The 22,575-nt window shown below is 38.2% G+C and overlaps 1 protein-coding gene and 1 non-coding gene across 2 annotated transcripts in view; both read right to left on the reverse strand.

Annotated features, from left to right (window-relative positions):
* The window catches only part of LOC106872704 (COP9 signalosome complex subunit 2), an 80,439-nt gene that overhangs the window by 54,473 nt on the left and 3,391 nt on the right, over positions 1–22,575 (reverse strand). Inside the window, exon 2 of the mRNA XM_052970193.2 lies at positions 6,270–6,383. Within this exon, the coding sequence (XP_052826153.1) occupies positions 6,270–6,383 (114 nt within the window). The remainder of the gene's footprint in view (positions 1–6,269; positions 6,384–22,575) is intronic.
* LOC128248630 (U6 spliceosomal RNA) lies at positions 5,322–5,428 on the reverse strand. The gene has a single exon (XR_008264807.1). It is a non-coding gene; the product is annotated as a U6 spliceosomal RNA (small nuclear RNA).

Genomic DNA, 22,575 nt, shown 5'->3' on the forward strand with positions numbered 1-22,575 from the left:
TGGACTATATCCGAGTAAGTAATACTCATTGAAATTTATTTCTATTTTTCCAAATATAATGATGTATTTTAACTGGATATCATCTCCACTGCTCGCACAGAACATGTAAACACGCTTGTTACATCAACACCAGACTATCTACAAAAAAATTACAAATAGATTAAATAATACCGGTATTATTCCACCCAAGAATAACAACCGGGAAGTGCGTACTTTAAACTTGTTACACAAAAAGTACGAAGAGCTGCACATGCAAAACAATCTGACAACAGAAATGAACGGACCGGTACCCTACAAAAATGATGACCGTCAAAATAAAGGGCCAGATGTTGTTCCTCATGTCCTGCAAATAAAACCAAAACGGCATAAATGGACACGTGAGGAATACATTTCGATCTTACACACTTACTTTACAGCAGTGCTCTACCCAAAGAACGAAAACTCAACAACACATACATATAAAATATGGAAGAAAAATAACCTAAATAAAACCTGGATACAACAATGAACCCTAATAAACTAGCTAACATACAAAGATATATTCTCAAAGCAAAAAAAATATCACAAATAGAAATAGAACAATTGAAAGGAAAAATATGTCAGGAAAATCTAGATAGTAGCCACATAATAATGCCAAATAATAATATAAACACTGACATAGTAAAACACGAAGACAAACGTAACATTTCCACCAAAAACGAAGTAAACAAAAAAGAACAAACCCAGACCGTAGAGATGTATAATAATGTACAAAAAGCACCAATCCAGAACACCACAGACAAACATATCAATGAAAAGGAAGGCAAAACAAATCTAAAACCTGGGAATAACGAAGGGAAACCTAATGATTATGATACTATGAAAATGAGAATAATCAAAGAACTGAAAACCACAGATCTTAGAATGGACCACAGATTATATCCCCCAAAAATCAAAATAGACAATAAAACAACATCAATAATAAATAGCATAAACCTGGCCGTCACGGAACTAACAGCCACAGAAACAACTGGCAATATCACTGAGCTAAATGACATAATATATGTGGCAGCCACTGCAGCCACAAAAGAAGCAGGATACTCCCTCAAACACATCCGAACAGTAGTTCCACCACCCAAACAGACCTTGTGGATAAATAATATCTAAAACAAAATTTAAAAAAAGAGAAAAGATCTATTGATTCTCAATGAAATTAGTAGACAATCAACACAACTAAGTAACAAGAAGAAAACAAAAATACTGTACAAATACAACATTACAGAAAAAGATTTACCTGAGGCAAAAGAAAAACTAAAGCAAGATATCCTGGCCAAAGCCCAAAGGATCCGCTGGTATGAGAAATGCCAACGTTTCTTTGAACAAAACAAACAGTTCAAATCCAACCCCCAAAAATTCTACCAAGAACTGGGTAAAAATAAAATAGACATTACTGCAGCACCAACAGCAGAAGTGGAAGAAAAGGACCATTAAAACAACGAACTTAGCACCTGAGCAACTCTGGACCCCTATAACAACTGGAGAGGTCACCCAGGCACTGCAAAGACTAAGTAACTGGAAGGCACCTGAGCACGACAAGATCCCCAACTTCTGGTTAAAATACCTGACAGGAATGCACAAAAAGCTGGCTGAAAACTTTAACAACATACTAGCAGAGCCAGAGACAATGCCTGAATGGCTCTCGAAAGGGAAAACCATCTTAATTCCCAAATCCAAGGAAACAGAGAAACTACAAAACTACAGACATATAACCTGTCTCCCTACAATCTACAAAGCCTTTACTGCAATAATATCGCAGAGATTGAGTAAGCACCTGGAAAATAACAACCTGTTTCCAGAAGAGCAGAAGGGATGCTGCAAAGGCTCATACGGCTGTAAAGATCAATTAATGATCAATAAAGCCATAACTGAAGACAGCCGCAGAAAGAAGAAAGGCCTCAGTATGGCCTGGATCGACTACCGAAAGGCTTTCGACAGTGTTCCCCACACATGGATCCTCAAAACACTAGCCATAAACAAGGTGGCAAAAATTATTATAAAATACATAAGGCACTCTATGAATAAATGGCAGACAGTGCTACAGCTCCAAACAAAAGAGGGACTTGTGAAAACGAAAGCCATCCCTATTAGAAGAGGAATATTCCAGGGAGACATGCTCTCTCCACTCCTGTTCTGCCTGGCACTCACACCTTTAACTGAATTGCTAAATAGAACTGGATGCGGATACAAATGTTACAGCAAAACAATCAGCCACCTTTTATATATGGATGACCTAAAATTATACGCTAGAAATGATAAAGAGCTGGAAACACTACTACAGACAGCACATGGATTTACCAAGGAAATAGATATGAAATTTGGATTAGAAAAATGTGCCAAAGCAACCCTGGAAAGAGGAAAACTAGTTACGAGTAGCAACATCACACTAGATGAAGCCAATGAAATAAGAGAGTTAAAAGAAAGCCAGCCATACAAATATTTAGGAGTCAATGAACTAGATAGGATACAACACACACAAATGAAAGAGAAAATAAAGAAAGATTACTATAGACTAGTTAGATCAATACTAAAAACAGAACTCAATGCTAAAAACAAGATAATAGGTATTAACACTTCAGCCGTCCCAGTTATAAATTACAGCTACAATATCCTTAACTGGACACTAAATGAACTATCTAAAATAGACAGGAAAACAAGAAAAATAATGACAGGATCTAGGATGCACCACCCAAAATCTGACATAGAAAGGCTATATATACAACGTACTGAAGATGGTAGGGGTCTTATACAGCTGGAAAACTATTATAAAATAACCACCATAGGACTGCAAAAATACCTACTTCAGAAGCAAGGAAAACTAATACAAATAGCCACAAAACACGAGCAAAACAAAAAACTGTTTTCAGTATTTAAGGAAGCTGACAAAGTGTAACAAGAAATCATACTACCTAATAAAGAAGAAGAAGAAGAAGAAACAACAACAACAACAACAACGACAACAACAAAAGCTATAAAACAAATGAAATCCAAACTGAAACTGGAGCTGCAATGGACCATGATAAAACGATGGCAAGAAAAGCCCCTACATGGTAAATACTGGGCTAAACTAAACGCAAAAGAAATAGACAGAGAAAAATCCCAGCAATGGTTGAGAAGCTCAGGACTCAAAGCAGAGACTGAAGGATTTTTAATTGCTGCACAAGACCAAAGCCTTCCCACCAGAAATTACCAAAAACATAATGAAAAGAAACATAACAAGTAACTGCAGAATATGTGGCGATGGACAAGAAGCAATAAATCATATTATCTCTGGCTGCCCAGTCCTGGCTAAGAAGGAATATATTCACAGACACGACAGAGCTGGGACATGGAATAACAACAGAAAAAAGATGGTATAAACACATGCCAGAAAAGGTCACAGAAAACGAGAAAGCAACCATACTATGGGATATGCCAATACACACAGATAGAAAAATTAAGGCCAATAGACCAGATATAGTTGTCAAAGATCATGAAGGGAAAAAAATGCTTTCTAACTGATGTATCAATACCAGCAGATGACAACGTTTCCCTAAAAGAAATGGAAAAACTTTCAAAATACAAAGACCTGGAAATAGAGGTAACTCAAATGTGGAATCTAAAAACAGAAACAATTCCTATCATAGTAGGTGCCTTAGGTATAATAAAAAAATATTCAGACAAATACATAATAAAAACACCAGGACTTACAAATATATATAACATACAGAAAATTGCACTACTGGGCACTGCACACATCCTACGCAAAACACTTTCAATACAGTAACCATAAGATCATCACAGCAAACCACAGCACATACCCAGGGCACTCAGAGCTGCGCTCGGTAGTGAATAATAATAATAATACATTTATTATATTATTATTGTTATTATTATTATTATTATTAAGGTGGCAAGCTGGCAGGATCGTTAGAAAATATATACATTGCTTGTGGGAAACAATCTGCCACTAGAACAAAAGGGATGCCGAAAAGTATCCAAGGGTACCAAGGACCACTTTGTGATAGAGAAGGTTATAATAAAGAACTGTAAACAGTACAAAAAATACTTATGCATGGCCTGGATAAACTTCAAAAAAGCTTACAACATGTTGCTGCATTCATGAATTTTGGAAACACTCAACATGTGTGGAATAGCTGAGAACGTGTGTGCACTGATTAAGAACAGCATGCCAAGTTGGAAAACACATCTTTCCTGTAACAACCAGCACTTAACCAAGGTAACAATCAAAAGAGTTATCTTCCAAGGAGACTCATATTCACCTCTGCTATTTGTTATAGTCTTAATCCCACTTTCTGTAGTCCTACATAAAATTAACATGGAATTATATGGTCAGTTCCACCGTGAAACCAACAAATTAAAAGACCAGGGAGCATTATGGAGGTGGTTCCAGAAGGGTGACCTGAAAAAGAATACTGTAAGCCTAATCCTCGTGGCCCAGGACCAGGCATTGAAAAAGAATATATACCACACATGCAGAATGTGTGAGAAGAGGGTCGAAAGTGTGACTCACATTGTTGGTGCTTGTGAAAGTTTTGCACAGAAAGAATACAAGCATAGACACAACAAAGTAGCTCATAACCTCCACTGGCTACTATGCTGTAAATATGGATATGAGGTTACAGGTGCTTGGTACCAACATTCGCCGGAAAAGGTAATGGAAAGGGGGAAAGCAAAAATCCTCTGGGACTTTGATTTCCAGACAGACAAAGTGTTAGAACACAGAAGGCCGGATATAGTAACCTTTAGGAGGAACAAACAAGAGTGCTAAATAATCAACATAGCAGCGCCAGGAGATCAACATATCATCATGAAAGAAAGAGAAACTGTTGATAAATATTGAAACCTGAGAATTGGGATCACTAAGCTGTGGCAGCTATGAGAGTCAAACATAAAGATTGTCCCTATTATCATTGGAGCATTGGGTTCAATACCACCCAATCTGAAAAAACATGTGAAAACCTTAGAAATACCCTACAATCTAAATGTATTGCAAAAGTTGGCATACTTAGTACTTTACACAATATGCATGTAGTTCCATCTGTCTGAGGTCCTTGTGATTGACAAACAGTACAAACCCTCAATAGATATAATATCTTCAATCAACAACCTCACGTTATTGTATACTGTGCGATGTCTATAATAATAATAAAAATAATTCTTTCTACTATAGGCATAAGGCCTGAAATTTCGGGGACTAGTCAATTACATCAACCTCAGTGGAATTTGAACTTGGAACTTAGCATTTTGTTCAATGCACAAATGTTTCTGCCAGCTCATCACCTGTTTTTTTTGTTTTTTTTACACAAATTTGAGTCATCTTTGCACAGGAGCCATGCTTGTCTTCTCTGTGTTGTTCCAATTATAGTATATGTACTACCAAAGTTAGTAGCTGACCGGAATTTTGTTTTATCAACTGTGGAAGGATGAAAGGTAAAGTTGACCACGGTAGGATTCGGATTCAGAATGTAAAGAGTCAGAAGAAATATCACATAGCGTTTTTGCCTAAGCTTAAGCAATTCTGCCAGTTCACTGCCTTAATAAGGAAAATAATCATAATTTCTCACTTAGTCAAGATCATAAAATCAGGGAGACGAGAATAGTTGACGCCATTACTGGACTGATACCTTATTGACCTCAAACTGACCAGGGTGAGGTTGCTTTAACAGCCAACCTCTCCAGTAGAAACACCACATATTCGTCAGACACTACAACAGAGGCTGACAACCCGGAAGGGTTGTTAACTTACCTAAGTGGTAAGCTGTTAATCCTGGCTTCAATGAATTCATATATTCACCTACTTAACTATTTTACTTCACCCTGCCCTACATAACCATGAATTATATATTAAGAATTGTTGTTCCAGCACTATCAGACAGAGAGATTAAAAAGGTCAAAGAAGGTAAGATAATATGTACGAGAGAAAAAATGTGACAAGGTACAGCAGAAGAATAAGAGATTAATAAGGATTTCCACTGGTTACAAAACTGTACCATATCATAATGTCTCTAACAACTGACAGACTTGGTCTCAGTGAAGCTAACACCAGAAGGTAATAAAACTTCAATAAAATAAAGTTAGATGGGTAGTATTTTTAAGTTTTCTTGCACCACCTTAAATATTCAATTCACCTTTGCCTGTGTGTCTCTCAAGTGTAAAGCAAATTCAACACAAAATTGTAACTGAAGTGTGGGAAAAAATATGAAAGGCTGCCTAAAAAAAAAGTCTCTTACCATGTGGAAATTCTCCAGAGCTTTTCGAGGATCATCTTCTTTTAAGGCTTTAGAATTATAATACTGGTTCTCAAGATCAACATCAGGTTCTGAGTTACTCTCTTCAGAATATTCCTATAATAACAATAATAATAATGGTGATGATGAGGAGGAGGAGGAAGAGGAGGATAACAATAATAATAATAATGCCCTGATGCAGTACCAGGCAGTAGCTCTCATGGCTTCTGATCTTAACTGGTTGGAAGTGTTATGTAGATGTTTTGTCTTTGTGCAAAAGATGGGCTGCAACAAATATTCTGCTCAATACCACAAATTTGCTTGGCCTTAAGCCCTTGAGCATGTCCCTTAGTGGCTGAGAATATGAGTAGCTCTGATCATGAGCAGTGAAAATTATACCAGTTATTATTGGAGCATGAAAGTCAATCCACAAAAGCTATCATACTATCAGGAATGGGTGGACATCAAAATGATATGTTAGTGTGTCAACTTTAGCCCTCCTTTGAACAGTATATATCCTTAGAAATATATTTTCTGTCAAAAGACCTTTTATTAAGGCTTGGCAATTAATATCAAGAAGAAAAAAAAAACAATTAAAAAAATCAGTATTTTATATCAATACTATGCAATGATGATGATGAGGAGGAGGAGAGTTATAAGCATTTAGGAGCATTAGAATACATTTAGGAGCATAAGAATACAGAGTACTAACTAGAGAAATGAAAACAAAAATTGAGGAGTACATCAGAAGGGTGAAGAAGCTAATGAAGTCAAAGCTAAATGGTCCGAATCTAGTGATGGCTGTAAATACTTGGGCAGTATCATTACTTAGATACTCAGCAGCTTTTGTAGATTAGACCAAATCTGAATTAGCAAAGCTAGACATAAGAACAAGGAAGTAATTCAATATGAATGGAGTACTTTGCCCAAGGGCAGGGGTAGCAAGATTATAGCTACATAGAAAGGAAGGCGAAAGAGGGTTAATATCAGTAGAAGACTGCGTGGAGTTAGCTAGAGTAGATATAGACTCTTATGTAGGTAATAGTGAAGAAAGCTTATTAATAGCTGCTAGAGTCACAGCAAGACATAGGGAAAACAAAAAGCCAAATGAAGTTAAAAATCAGAAAAAAAAACAAAAAAACAGAAGTTATCTGACTGGCAAGAGAAGGCTTTGCATGGTAGATTCCCAAAGATAATTGCAGCAAATAGTAACGAGACATGGTTATGATTGCAGAAAGGAAGGCTAAAAAGGGAGACAGAAAGTTTGTTAGAAGCACAGGATCAAGCATTAAAGACGAGTTGGACAAAAGCCAAGATAAACAAAAATCAAGTAGACTCCCATTGTAGATTATGCAAATCAAAGGAGGAAAGTGGTACTCATATAGTAAATGAATGTAGCATGCTGGCACAGAAAGGATAAAAGAAAAGACATAACAACCTAGGGAGAGTAATCCACTGGAAGTTATGCAGAAAGCTAGGATTTTGGCCATACTGAAAAATAGTATGAACATGAGCCTAGTAAAGTACTAGAAAGTAAGAAATATGAGATGTTGTGGGACTTTAACATTCAGGTGGACAGAGTAATAGAAGCTAGAAGGCCTGATTTAGTAACAGTAGATAAGGAGAATAGTAAGTGCCATAGAATTGACATTACAGTCCCAAATGGTGGAGGCACAATGGCCCAGTGGTTAGCGCAGCGGACTCGCAGTTGAAGGATTGCGGTTTCAATTCCCAGAGCGGGCATGGTGTGTGTTTATTGAGCGAAAACACCTAAAGCTCCACGAGGCTCCGGCAGGGGGTGGCAACCCCTATTGTACTCTTTCGCCCCAACTTTCTCTCACTCTTTCTTCATGTTTCTTAAGTAACGCTGCGATGGACTGGCATCCTGTCCAGCAAAGGGGAACACATACACCATAGAAACTGGGAAACCGGGCCCATGGGCCTGGCTAGACTTTTAAAAAGGGTGCATAAATAATAATAACAGTCCTAAATGATGAAAAATATGAGAGGTACAGAGAAAATAGCAAAGTACCAAGACCTAACCACTTACATAGAGACTATGGAAAGTGCAGGTAAAATGTATCCCTGTAGTTATAAGTGCATCAAGAACTATCCCTAAAGATTTGAACAGATGGATTGTGGAAAATAGGCATAAAACACTGTTTAGTACAATTCCAGAAAACTGTGTTAATAGGGACAGTTAGGATACTTAGGAGAGTTCTTGGCATCTGAGGTTACTTGCTGTAACCTGATGTTAGGAATTTTTCTTTTCCAACAGTCTAATCTATTGAACACTAGCAGTATAACCCGACGTTGTCCGGGTGTGACTTATTACGCCATCTACGATAAGTCTTGCTAGGTGAAAATCAACTAAAAAAGAAAGCCTTACAATGAAAAAACCCTTACGATGTAAATATGTTCATAATTCAAAAGACGAAATTAATAGGGAAAGTCTGAAGGCTGTTTTGTGTAACATTATTAAGTGTACGTAAATTTCATCCGTCTAATTGGCTATACAAATGCTTGTGCAAAACAACTTTTTGCGCTGCCTTGATTATACATAGCAAGGTAATTCCTTTTCGCAGGAGCTGCTAGGACGGCAATTTGTGATGAAGCAATTGCTGGCGATCTGTTGCTACACAGTTCTGCCAGAATTCTATCAGATTGGGCAGTAGATGATGATGCACCGTTTTGCATTATGTTCAAAGTAACTTCTGGAATGTGGTGAATTGCTGCAGTCGGTTGCTGTCTTTTTAAACCGGTTTCTTTCTTTCCCCAGCAAGGTCTCTTCTTTGGAGGCATAATCTATGTACATATTAAACAGAACAACAAAAGTTATAACAGATGGGAGGGTCGGTAGTTTTCACATTTCGGTGATTTTTCAGATTAACACCCGCACGATTACGTAACCCTAAAACCGTAACCGTAAGACTAACCCTCATTGTAACCCTAAAACCGTAACCCTGACCCCAAAACCGTAACCCTAACACCCTAGTGAAAATCGTGCGGGTGTTAATCTGAATAATAATAATAATGACCTCTGCAGATCAAACTCCCAACCCAACTAAGTCTAAAGTGTATATATATATGGGCAACACACACACACATACACACTAAATAAAAAAATGTTAGTAAGTACAGAACTTCAGCATTATATATTAAGATGGGCAACACACACACACTAAAAAAAAAAAATTACAGGTATTTGTATGTATGTGTGTATTAATTTGTTAGGGTTAGGTAGGTAATGATGCGGGTGTTAATCTGAAGATTTACGAAAAGATTTTCAAAAAAAAACTCAGTTTGTAGGGAATAAATGTTTGTTGATCATATTTGAGAAACATGTCTCGCTGGTAAATGACGGTGTTAGAAATGGAAAGTAAACTTATAATTCCCGCCAATTAGAATGAGGTCATTAGTAACCATAGGTACATATATATGTGTGTATTTACGTATGATTGGCAGCGTGTCTGTTTATTTGACTCTCACTCCCCTTCGTTTCTTTGTCTTTTTTCTTGGATCGTTCGTAAGACAAAGTAGCAATTGAAATGATGTGTAAGAGGAATAGAAATAGTTAATTTTAGAGGGGCAGAGTAATTTTGTATGTATGTCATTACAGTATCGAAATGCGATTGTTTCAGTTTTGATAATTTTCTTTTTCTCCTTCCTTTCTTTTTGTATTTGTTGTTTGATTTTTCATAAAGGTTCATCAGAGGAAGTAGGAGTTGAAAGGATTTGTATTAGAAAGAGGAAATTAGATTTTATTAGGGAGAAAATGTTCACTCCTGGAGACAGCAAAAAGAAGCATTTGACCCAGACTGCCTTCTTCCAACTGTTAAACATGAAGGAGGATCTGTGATGATCTGGGGACTATATCTTAGAAATCCGCCAACCCAATGGTTTCCTTTCATGGCAGAATTAATAGTGAAGACTAAGCATTTTATCTGATCAACTTCATCATATGGTTGTGGAACTGTTTCCAGAGGGAAACGCAATCTTTCAGGGTGATAATGCACCAATCCACACAGCTAAAGTTGTTACTGAATGGCACAAGGAATTTGAACATCTTATCTGGCCATCATAGTCCCCAGATCTCAATATCATTGAACATCTATGGTGCAGTTTAGAAAAACAAGTAAGGAGTCAATTTCTTCCACCATCATCATTACAAGAACTGGAGACTGTTTTAGCTGAAGAATGGACAAAAATTCCTTTGGAAACAATTCAAACTTTGTACGAGTCCATACCTCGTAGAATTCAAGCTGTAATTACTGCCAAAGGCAGTCCTACCCCATATTAAAATAAATTTGAAATTTTAAGGTGTTTCCATTATTTTGTCCAACCCCTGTACATATTTTATCTTTGTGTAAAAGATGGGCTGCAGCAAATATTCTGCTCAATACCACAAATTTGCTTGTCAGTTGGTTGACCGTAACCAGTTGAGCATGTCCCTTAGTAGCTGATATGTGCACCTCTTACCATGAGCAGTAGTACCATGTGTTGTGAAGAATTCTTTGGGGTTTGAATAATTCACTTCTGGAAACATGGGTGTTTTGTTCATCATCTTTAAACAAACCTTATTCAGGGACCTTTTGAGCAGGATGGGCTACTCGACCTGAAGAAGATTCTAATTGGGCTCCAACTGCAAGGTTATATACGGTTCATTTTGAAATGAAATCACCATGCTGTGCATATATGACTGTGATGCATGTACCTGGTGTACCCTTAACAGACAGGTTTTCATGATGGGTGTATTGGCTTCATATATTTGTACCCTAGTGACACTTTGATGGCATGCATTGCTTTCTCACTCAATAATAATAATAATGACAGTATTTACATTGGAAAATATGTAAACACTACAAAATCAACACTCCTGCATACTAGTATGAACATCATCCTGAGCCAGTCATTGAAGGTAAAAATGTCACTATCCTCTGGGGTTTTCCCGTCAACACTGACAGAACAATCCAGGCTAATCGATGAGACATAGTTATTAAAGATAGGGAAGAAAATACTTGTAGATTAATAGATGTAAGTGATAAAAATATATCTGTAAAAGAATTTAACATATTAAGTAAATATAAGGATCAGGAAATTGAAATACAAAAGATGTGACATCTTAAAGTGAGAACTCTTCCTGTTATTGCAGGTACCCTAGGTATGATAAGAAAGGGTTATCAGAAACATCTAGATAATCATCATCATCATCATCGTTTAACGTCCGCTTTCCATGCTAGCATGGGTTGGACGATTTGACTGAGGACTGGTGAAACCGGATGGCAACACCAGGCTCCAGTCTGATTTGGCAGAGTTTCTACAGCTGGATGCCCTTCCTAACGCCAACCACTCAGAGAGTGTAGTGGGTGCTTTTACGTGTCACCCGCACGAAAACGGCCACGCTCGAAATGGTGTCTTTTATGTGCCACCCGCACAAGCCAGTCCAGGGGCACTGGCAACGATCTCGCTCGAAAATCCTACGGAGCCAGTCAGGCGGTACTGGCAACGGTCACGCTCAAAATGGTGCATCTCATGTGCCACCCGCACAAGAACCAGTCCAGGGGCACTGGCAACGATCTTACTTGGCTTGCCGGGTCTTCTCACGCACAGCACATTTCCAAAGGTCTCGGTCAGTAGTCATCGCCTCGGTGAGGCCCAATGTACGAAGGTCTTGCCTCACCACCTCAGCCCAGGTCTTCCTGGGCCTACCTCTTCCACGGGTTCCCTCAACTGTTAGGGAGTGGCACTTTTTCACGCAGCTATCCTCATCCATTCTCACCACATGTCCATACCAGCGCAATCGTCTCTCTTGCACGCCACAACTGATGCTTCTAATGTTCAGCTTTTCTCTCAAGATACTTACACTCTGACGGGTATTCACATTGACATTACACATCCAACGGAGCATACTGGCTTCATTCCTTGCGAGCTTACGTATGTCCTCAGCAGTTACAGCCCATGTTTCACTGCCATGTAGCATGGTTGTTCGTACACATGCGTCATACAGTCTGCCTTTTACTCTGAGTGAGAGTCCCTTTGTCGCCAGCAGGGGTAAGAGCTCTCTAAACTTTGCCCAGGCTATTCTTATTCTAGCAGCTACACTTTCAGCGCACCCACCCCCACTACTAACTTGGTCGCTCAGATAGCGGAAGCTATCGACTACCTCTAGTTTTTCACCCTGGAATGAGATAGAAGTTGTTTCCTGTTTGTTTACAGTCTTTATTGCACCTGAACATCTGCCACAAACAAAAACTAACTTGCTAGTTAACCTGCCTTTGATGTTGCTGCACCTCTTATGTGTCCATAGCTTGCACCGGGTACATCTTATAGAGTTACTACCTACTCCTTTTCTACATACTGAGCAGGGCCATCTACCTGAAGGGGTTTGTGTTTTATCTACCTTCCTACTTATTAGGATTTTGGTTTTAGCTAGGTTGACTCTAAGGCCCTTCAATTCTAGACCTTGCTTCCACACCTGAAACTTCTCCTCTAGTTCTGATAGTGACTCCGCAATTAGGGCAAGGTCATCAGCATAGAGGAGCTCCCAGGGGCAACCTGTCTTGAACTCCTCTGTGATTGCCTGGAGGACTATGATAAATAAGAGGGGGCTGAGGACGGAACCTTGGTGGACCCCTACCTCTACCCGGAATTCATTGCTGTACTCATTTCCAACCCTCACCTTACTGGCAGCATCTCTGTACATGGCTCGCACAGCTCTCACTAACCATTCTTCTATCCCAAGTTTCCTCATTGACCACCAGATTAGGGATCGGGGGACGCTGTCAAAGGCTTTCTCCATGTCAACGAAAGCCAGGTACAGAGGTTTATCCTTAGCTAGGTATTTCTCCTGCAACTGTCTCACTAGAAATAAGGCATCAGTAGTGCTTTTACCTGGCACGAACCCAAACTGCATCTCATCTAAATTGATTCGCTCCCTAATTAGTTGGGCTATGACCCTCTCTGTAACTTTCATAACCTGATCTAACAGCTTGATGCCTCTGTAATTATTTGTATTCATAACCTGATCTAACAGCTTGATGCCTCTAGAAAACCAGGTCTCAGAGAAATCCAAATGACTGTGCTGACAAGTACTGCCCACATCCTAAGAAAAACCCTATCAATTTAAATGTCTGCATTGTATTACATGAAGTTATTTTGCTACCATCCCTGCCATTTCCTTTCCCCAAACTTTCAGTTATACTGCAACATCTCTTATCCGTCACTCACCCTAGGACACTAGGTGTGTCTCAGCAAGTGAAACATGGAGATTAAAAGTAAATAATAATAATAATAACGGTTCCAAATTTTGGAAGAAGACTAGAAGACACGGGGGAGGTACCAGTTGAATACTGGTGTCTAACTGATACTTATTTCACTGACCCCAAAAGGATGAAGAGCAAAGTCAACCTCAGCTGAATTTGAACTTGGAATGTAAAGACAAAATGCTGCTTAGCATTTTGCTCAGTGTGCTAACAATTCTGCCAGCTGACCACCTTTAACTGATTTCTTTATTGACCACAAAGGGTTTACATTATGAAAGGCTCAGGACAAAACATTGTGTTTGTGTGTGTATTGTTGCTGTGAGGGTTTAACAGAAAAAAAGCAGCAGTAACAGTTTAACAATGTGTAATCCTCAATAGGGAGATGTTCAAGGGCTGTTCATGGGAAAACCCCATAAAACCATGGGTGCTCTGACTTCTGGGACAGGTGCATTTTCTCAGTTCCTTATCTTCTATTTACAGGTGCATTATGCTCAGGTCAGGCCCATTCACTCGCACCATGCTTGCCACTCTTTCAACAAAATGGCTGGAAGACAACACTTCCCTCCCCACTCTTATTTTTCTCTTTAAGTGAAACTTTAATGAGGGATTGGCTAAAGAGGAAAGTGTTTGTCTTCAACCCTTCCAATCTCATTCACCAGACATAAAAACTGGCTGCCCTTCCCAGTTAAAAGATGGCAGCAGGGCAATCTTCACCATGGATTCAGTTAGAACCAAATCTGTCCCACATGCAACAGCAGGTATTCCACATAAACCCAGAGATCAGCAAAGCTTTGGCACAGCATGAGTGTATGCAGGACAATTTCATCACCCCTGTGCACATCTTAGACATGCTTGGCTGATGGCATTTCCATGCCTGTAGAATTTACCACAAACAGGCAATGCTCCCCTAGTAGCACTGCCAGGCTAGAGATTTCTGGAAGTTACCCATCTTCCCTTGATTAAAAGAATATAAATTAAAGCGGATGTAAAATGATGATGACAAATTGTATGAGGAAGAGATTATTTTGGTGAAGTTCATAGTAATGATGGAGGGTGTTATGCTTTCTCCACTGTGGGACAGAAAGCTTTGAGATGGTTTGAATTCCCATACATGAAACATTTAGGTTTTCTGCCTTGTTAACACTTGGCATCAGCTCATTCCCCAAAACAAAAATTTGGGCATGCAAGTGACTTCTTCTGGAGCAACCAGTACCTAGAATTCCATAAGAATCCCAGTCCTGTTGAGATGGTGAGTAGAGTTCACTTCCACAATATCCTCCATACTCTTCAGAATGGCTAAAACTTGCTGGATCTTGACTCCAATTTTAGTCAACCTCTTACATTATATTGATAATGGAGAATCATTATAAAGGTCTCTTTCTGGTTTCATGCTTGCAGATGCACATGACATCTGCTGATCCATACAGTTTCCTTCTATATAAGTGTATCAGTAAGGGCAACACATCTTGAAGGCATTTTTCATTTTCTTCCAGAATAGGAAATTTAAGTCTCATCTCCTTGTAAGATATGCACTTATAGATAATTGTTTGTTATTCAGAGCTCATTTTTTACCTCTTCACTAAACTATATAACTCCTGGCTTCACAATATCATTTTTGCACTGGGTCTTACCTCTCAGATCTTCCACGGAATGCACTCTCCACTGGTTTACTGCCCTTGAAAAGGACAGAGTTGTTGTAGTGGGTTTTTTTTTTTTTAATGTTGTTACTATTGCCTTGCATACCGTTTTTGTTATTACTAGTGATTGATGTTGAATTCATTCTTGATGTTGCTGCTCTTATTGTTGTTTCTACTTCTGCTGCTGTTATTATTATCATTATTGTTGTTGTTGTTATTGTCACTGTTGTTGCTGCTGGTATTTTTGAAGGTGTTGTTGTCACCACAGAATTAAGATGAAATTCTATTATTTATACTCAAAAGATTCATTTCTGCTCTAATTTCCCTGCCATTGACATTATGTTCAGTTGTCATGGCTACACTGGCATACAAAACTGAGCTGACAGAACATTGTTCACCATTGGTTATTATTATTTTGACATGCTCCGATATTTTTCTTTTAAATTGGAAAAATTTCTCAATCTTTGTTTTCATAAGAAATGCAAAATGAATATCACTGAGTAACATCCTCAAAAAGGGTGTAATTGAACAGAAATGTTACCATTGTGATCCAAATAAGGTCAACAAAAATGTTATCATAAAATGAATGATTGAATGGGCTTTACTCAGTCAAAACAATTTATAAAACTTTCAAATATTATGGAGCTCCAAGTTTCTGTGACTTGGTACAAAGCCTGAAATTTTGGAGGTGGGGGCTTGTCGATTACATTGACCCCAGTGCTCAATTGGTACTTATTTTATTGACCCCAGTGGAATTTGAACTCAGAATATAAAGGCAAATGAAATGCCACTAAGCATTTTGACCAGTAGGTATCAATTATGTCAGTTTGGCGCTGAATAATAATTCAGGCACAAGGACATAAATCCTAAGGAAAGGCCCAGGGGGATTTGAACTCAGAATGGAAAATGAACTTAACTGGTGCAGAAATATATATGCAGTTAAGAATTAGTTTCGTAACCATGCAAGATCAATCCAATTTCATGGCACCTAAGACAAACCTCTACTATAGCCCTGGGCAGACATATCTTACAGTAGAATTTGTTAAAGAAACTATTCTGAAGTCCATCATATATAGACAGGTGTGTGTGTGTGTGTGTGCATGTTCTAGTCAAAAACTACTGGTATATAAATTATGTCCCTTTATATTCAATAACTTATTAATTTCAACAAAGATCAACAGAAAATATATATCAGAAAGTAATAAGAAGTACTGGGATAAGTCTAGCTAACTAAAATCTTTGACAGTTAGTCCAATGAGTGAAACCAGTTAACTGTAGCCACCAAATTCTACTAGTAGCTGTTATCCACTATCTTTATTTCATCACCGTCACAATAAATGTTACAATGATGATGATGACTGGAAAGATCAATCAACATGAATTTATTCTTTAACAATTGAAGAGAATGATGCAGGAAATGTATATCTTATTATACAGCAAGTAAAAGTGTTCTGTTGGCTACACTATATTTTTCTAAATGTGAACACAAAATTAACGTGATTAATGTGGCAGGTGACTGATGTTATTTCTAATATTTTATGGCACTTGGTGAAGTAATGTTAGTTTTTATGTTGTTTCCAAGGGCTACCCCTTAGAATAACCCTTCTTGACAATATGTTCTGCAAAAAAAATAATAAATAAATAAAAGTAATCCAAACTAAATTAATAGTGATATATTTTAGTTGAAATTGGATGCTGTTGTTTGTGTAACTACTTCTCATCTTGATCTAACAACTCTAAGGTACCCAGAGAATCAGACAACCATATGTCACAGATCTAGATATATCATGCCCTGGTCAAATGGACTGATATGAAACCTAGGTTTCTTCTCTCTGTTTTTTCATGGTATGCAGTTTGAAGAAAGGTACAACTGTTCTTTGTCAGTGGATAGAAGCATAATAATCAGGAGATTAAAATGCTAGACTACTGATCACATCAAACTTTACATTGTACTGCATGTTTGAATAAGGAGCATAATTTTAGACTGCTCCAGTTTCTCTGATATAAAACAAGTTCTACTTCATTTTGTGTAGTTAGAAAAATTCAACTATAAAAACAATTCCTCCAACATTATCCCACCCACATTAAAATGAAGGGCGATCTTTCGATACTAATCCTCTTTTTTGCTTCAGCGTTTGTTTACATCAATTCGGCTTTTTCCGTAAGGAAAGAGGGAAAGGACGTTAGTCAGCGACAGCTCTGATCTGTTAGGCAGCAGACAGCAGGAACCCCCTCCCTTAAGAACACATGCCAGTTATCTCTCTTTCCCCCTATCTCTCGCTTTCTCTCTGTCTCTCTATCTATCTCTTTCACACTCCCTTAAAAACACGTCATTTATCTCTCGCTTTCTCTCTCTCTCCATCTATCTCCCAGCATACACCTCGAGAGAGAGAGAGAGAGAGAGAGAGAGATAAGTGACATGTGTTTTTAAGGGAGTGTGAAAGATATATAGAGAGAAAGCGAGAGATAACTGGCATGTGTTCTTAAGAGAGAGGGAAGAGAGATAACTGGCATGTGTTCTTAAGGAAGGGGTCCCTGCTGTCTGCTACCTAACAGATCAGAGCTGTCGCTGACTAACGTCCTTTCCTTACGGAAAATGCCGAATTGATGTAAACAAAGCCATCTGCTCAATTGACACTCAGAGAATTAGTATCGAAAGATAGCCAATCCTTCGAATTCTGACTCACTGCTTGACAGAATAAAATTCGTGTCCATTATTTTGTCAGGATTACAAATTTTGAAAACACAACAGCAACAAATTTGGAAAAAAATCTCCCAAAATTCACAAAATTAAAAAAACACGTCGATCGTCGTACAAAATTATAGCTGAACTGTTTACACAAATAATCACGTGTTTTCACGAATGTACTAACGAGATTTTCTCGGATATTCTCATTTAAATATGAATAGGTGATTACGGGCGGTTTTGGACGGCTTGGTCACATGAATCAAAATTCTTTTCGGGCGGCTTTGGGCGGTTTGGTAACGAAAGGGTTAAGTAAAAGTAAACAAGATGCCAGCATAACCTGTTTCTCCCCAACCTTACTATGTTGATGATCCTGCCTTCACAGTTCATCAACTGTGCAGTGCACAAGATTTGTTAGCATCCGCTGAGAATGCTGCAGCACGTCAGTCTGTTTATCATTGCAAAGAAGACTATATACATGACCATCAATTAAGATGAAAGCTATCTGTTAATCTGTTCTAATGATGGCACACAACTCATGTGGTTAGTAACTTCAAATACCTTGAGTTGTATATTGTTGACAGTAAGAAAGACTTTTTTACACAGAAGGGACTAGTCTAGAGTGTCTGTAACAAACTTCAAAACATTTATCAATCAATTATTTCAAAGTCAACAGTACTGGCCTTCTTCACATATACATAGAGAGCATTCTGAGGAGCTAAAACCTGTACCATAAAAGTGCTTCAAGATTACCTTGCTAGTACATACACAAGGCTTCTCATGAAGGCTCAAAACATCTTCTGGCACAAGACCACAGAGGAATAATAATAATTTTTTCTACAATAGATACAAGGCCTGAAATTTTGAGGAAGGGTGAGAGTCAATTACAGACACTAGTGTTTTCACTTTATAACATTATCAGGTATTTATAAAAGGTTAGTTTAATACATGACATAAATTTTAAAATTCGAATAAAAGTAATTGAGCAACTATATATTTTAAATACAAGGCTATAATTTAAATGAGAAATTTATTGAAGGTCGTATGAAATTTCCTTCAAATATTCTGTGGGAGATTGTTCTGAAAAAGATGAAACAATATGCAGAATTCTATCATCTATCTTCATATACTTCTTCAGTTTAGGAGGATGATGACCTCCAATCAGTTGCTCAAAAAATGCATCTGTTTCTTTGCACCTTATGTAGCCCATTTATGAATCTCCATATTGTGGGGGGCTCCATTCCCAGCTCTATTTGGATTCTTCTATTTGCTGCTTCAGCATGGTTATTTGTCCAGTCTTCCCTGAGCAATGTCCTCTCGTAAACATTCCACATTTCATGGAGGAAGAGTGAAGGTCTTCTACTATTTCCATGTCGATTTGGTCTTCCAATATAGGTATCTTCAAACCAATTCAGCAGTGCTGCAAGTTCTTCAGGTATATCCGCAAAGAGGGCTTCAATATACATATCAGTATGTGGAACAGGAACAAATGCTAAACTTAATATCATTTTGGCTTTTAGTGTAAAGGTAGCATCGTTGTTGTACATAGAAGTGTAACCCATGACAGCTATCTTTTTGTGCATATTTTGTGCTAAATGGAAAAAATATCCTTTTATTTCAAATTCTGAAAAAGCTTCCTTCATGGCTTTAAAGGCTGCATGTTCGAAGTCGCAAATAATAGATGTTGGGTTTAGTGTTGGCTCAGCATCTTTGAGCATTTCAAACATCTTTGCATAAGTTAATCACTGCTTGTTTGGCAAAAGAGCATAGGCAACCGGAACACCATTAAATTTCTTTGCAAGAATGTATGTAAACTTGTGAAAATAATCTTGGTGCTATTTTAAAAGTTCCATCAGCATACCAAGTATCAGATGAACATAAATGCTGCAGCCAACTTTCTCTCCTGAAAAGCAAAATTCTATATAGTCTTGGGCCACTATTGCTGATCAGGAAATTTTCTTCTCTTCTTTCTTCAGAAATGTAAATTTTGCACTGGTGTGGCAACTCTAAGTTTTGAAGATCTACAGGACACTGAGGTGGGGCATTTAAGGCTCTCCTTTTGTGTTTTATAGTTTTCTTCATGGCTGAAGCATCTGGCAATGATCCAAGTGTAACCTGGGATGCATTTGTTAATACTTCACTTGGCTTTTCAATAGTGTCCTTGGCATCACTTTAGCCACTTTTATATTAACTGCAGACGAATTATGGGGATGCGCGTTTCCTTCTTTGATAACTGCACCAAACTTCATATGAATCCTTGCATTGCACCTAGAACTTTGATCACAACACCAAAATTTTATATTGTTGTCACTCTTACTAAACTTATGAAATACAAATAAATGTCCTTCATAAGTAATTTTTTTTCTTGTCCTCTTTGGCTAAGAATTTCCATTTTGGGTGTAATCCAACTTTCAAAATTTCTACGTCTTAATGTCAATCTCAAGAGCTGTGACTGCCAATATCGGTAGAAAAATATGAATTCTTAGTATTCCTTCTTTGAATGGTTTAGAGTAATCTAAATACCTTCAACACAAGCTAAATAGGCCGTTATGACCAATAAATTACTGCAACAAATTGCTAAATTGAAAAAGCCTGGGCCGATTGTGAAGCAAACAGCCCACTGTTCCGGAACAGTGTGTGTGTTTGTGTGTCTGTGTTTGTCCCCCCCCCCCACCATCGCTTGACAACCGCTGCTGGTGTGTTTACGTCCCCGTAACTTAGCGGTTTGGCATAAAAAAAAACCGATAGAATAAGTACTAGGCTTACAAAGAATAAGTCCTGGGGTTGATTTTCTCGACTAAAGGCGGTGCTCCAGCATGGCCACAGTCAAATGACTGAAACAAGTAAAAGAGTATATATATACATGTGTTCCGGAACAGTGGGCTGTTTGCTTCACAATCGGCCCAGGCTTTTTCAATTTAGCAATTTGTTGCAGTAATTTATTGGTCATAACGGCCTATTTAGCTTGTGTTGAAGGTATTTAGATTACTCTAAACCATTCAAAGAAGGAATACTAAGAATTCATATTTTTCTACCGATATTGGCAGTCACTACGACGGGCTTCTTTCAGTTTCCGTCTACCAAATCCACTCACAAGGCTTTGGTCAGCCCGAGGCTATAGTAGAAGACACTTGCCCAAGGTGCCACGCAGTGAGACTGAACCCGGAACCATGTGGTTGGTAAGCAAGTTACTTACCACACAGCCACTCCTGCGCCTATAATTATATCCTTTATAAATTACTTTTATTCGAACTTTAAAAGTTCTGCTTTTTTTTTATTCAAGCCATGTATTAATCTTTTTATAAATTTCTGGTAATGTTATAAAACGAATAAAGTTATAAAATGAATAAATTATTTATTAATCAATTTTCCTGCTGTTGAGTTGTCCTGTCACTGAGTTGACAGTGTTGAGTTGTCCCTATTTGAAATGAGACACTACCACATTAAAGGATATATAAATAAAAATTGAAGAAATAAATAATTAGAATCCCCAAAAGCAGGGAAGTCCACTTCAGGTAATTTGGGGGTAAACCCCATGCAAAAATTCCAGATTATTCTGCCATTCCCAAAGCATGGGTAAGTGCCCTTTCCAGTTTCTTTCTTTCTGCAAAGAAAAGAGTACTCAGAGTTGATCCATTCAGTCTCACCCATTTTGCCACTTTTGTCCACCTTTTCATAAATACACTAGAAGGCAGCACCTCCCCTACCCTCACCTTCCTCAACAAATGATATCTGAAGAAATTGTTGAAAGCTTGGTCAGGCAGAAATGTGCCTATCTTCAAACCTTTAAGACAGGTCCATTACAAAGCATCTTTTGCCACAGCCACTAAGCAGAAAAAGATCTACCTTCCTTTTCTGTTAAAGGAAGGTGGTGCAACAATCATCACTATACCCTTGGCAGACAGCTGGATTCATCTTATACAAGACAGCAACTGCTCCATGCAAACCCACAACTCTCTAATGCACAGACACTGAATAATTGCATGCAGGATAGTTTTGTTCCCCTGCATGCATCTCAGGGAGGTTCAGCTATTGGCACTCCCATGCTTGAAGAGCTTGTCTGAAACAGGCAATGCTACCTTGTAACACTGCCATGCCAAAAACTTTTGGAAATTGTCCATCATCTTTGACTCAAAAGTTCTCTGGAAAAGACTACTCAGACTGTTCTTGTCGATGCCCAGAGTCAATCCTAGGCCATTGTCACTCATACCCTCAACAGAAATCTTGTGTTGTTTTCCTGCTAATGGTTTTGTCCAGCTAGTACAATGCAGTGTCAACATTCTAAATGCCAGATGGTACAATAAACCTGGCAACATGCCAAATGCCCAATCTTGTTCTATGTTTAGATGAGCTGCAGAAAGATGTGTCACATAACAGATGCACACACTAGTTCATCCTTATTTTCATTGCCATCATTCACACCATTGCAGTGATTTAGATATTTCTGCACATGTGTCAGCCTCAATGCATGGCACTGCATCATCAAAGATGGCACCCAAGACTACCATGAAGTGGGTGTAGACAAGCAGATAGCTTTTCTGACCAGCAGAACCTGACCCTTCCATAAAAATTGAAAAAGCAAGTGCTCTAATTTGGTCAGAGATTTCTTGGGACAAGGTAGAATGGCTAGGCAGCAGTACACTACTGAGGTGATATATGCATTCGCTACTTCTGCTCGGCCTTTCAGAGACAACGTCCTTTTAGCCCATTTCTAGGGGAGCTTG

This window comes from Octopus bimaculoides, chromosome 8 (assembly GCF_046866305.1).
Source record: "Octopus bimaculoides isolate indiv1 chromosome 8, ASM4686630v1, whole genome shotgun sequence".
Taxonomy (NCBI): domain Eukaryota; kingdom Metazoa; phylum Mollusca; class Cephalopoda; order Octopoda; family Octopodidae; genus Octopus; species Octopus bimaculoides.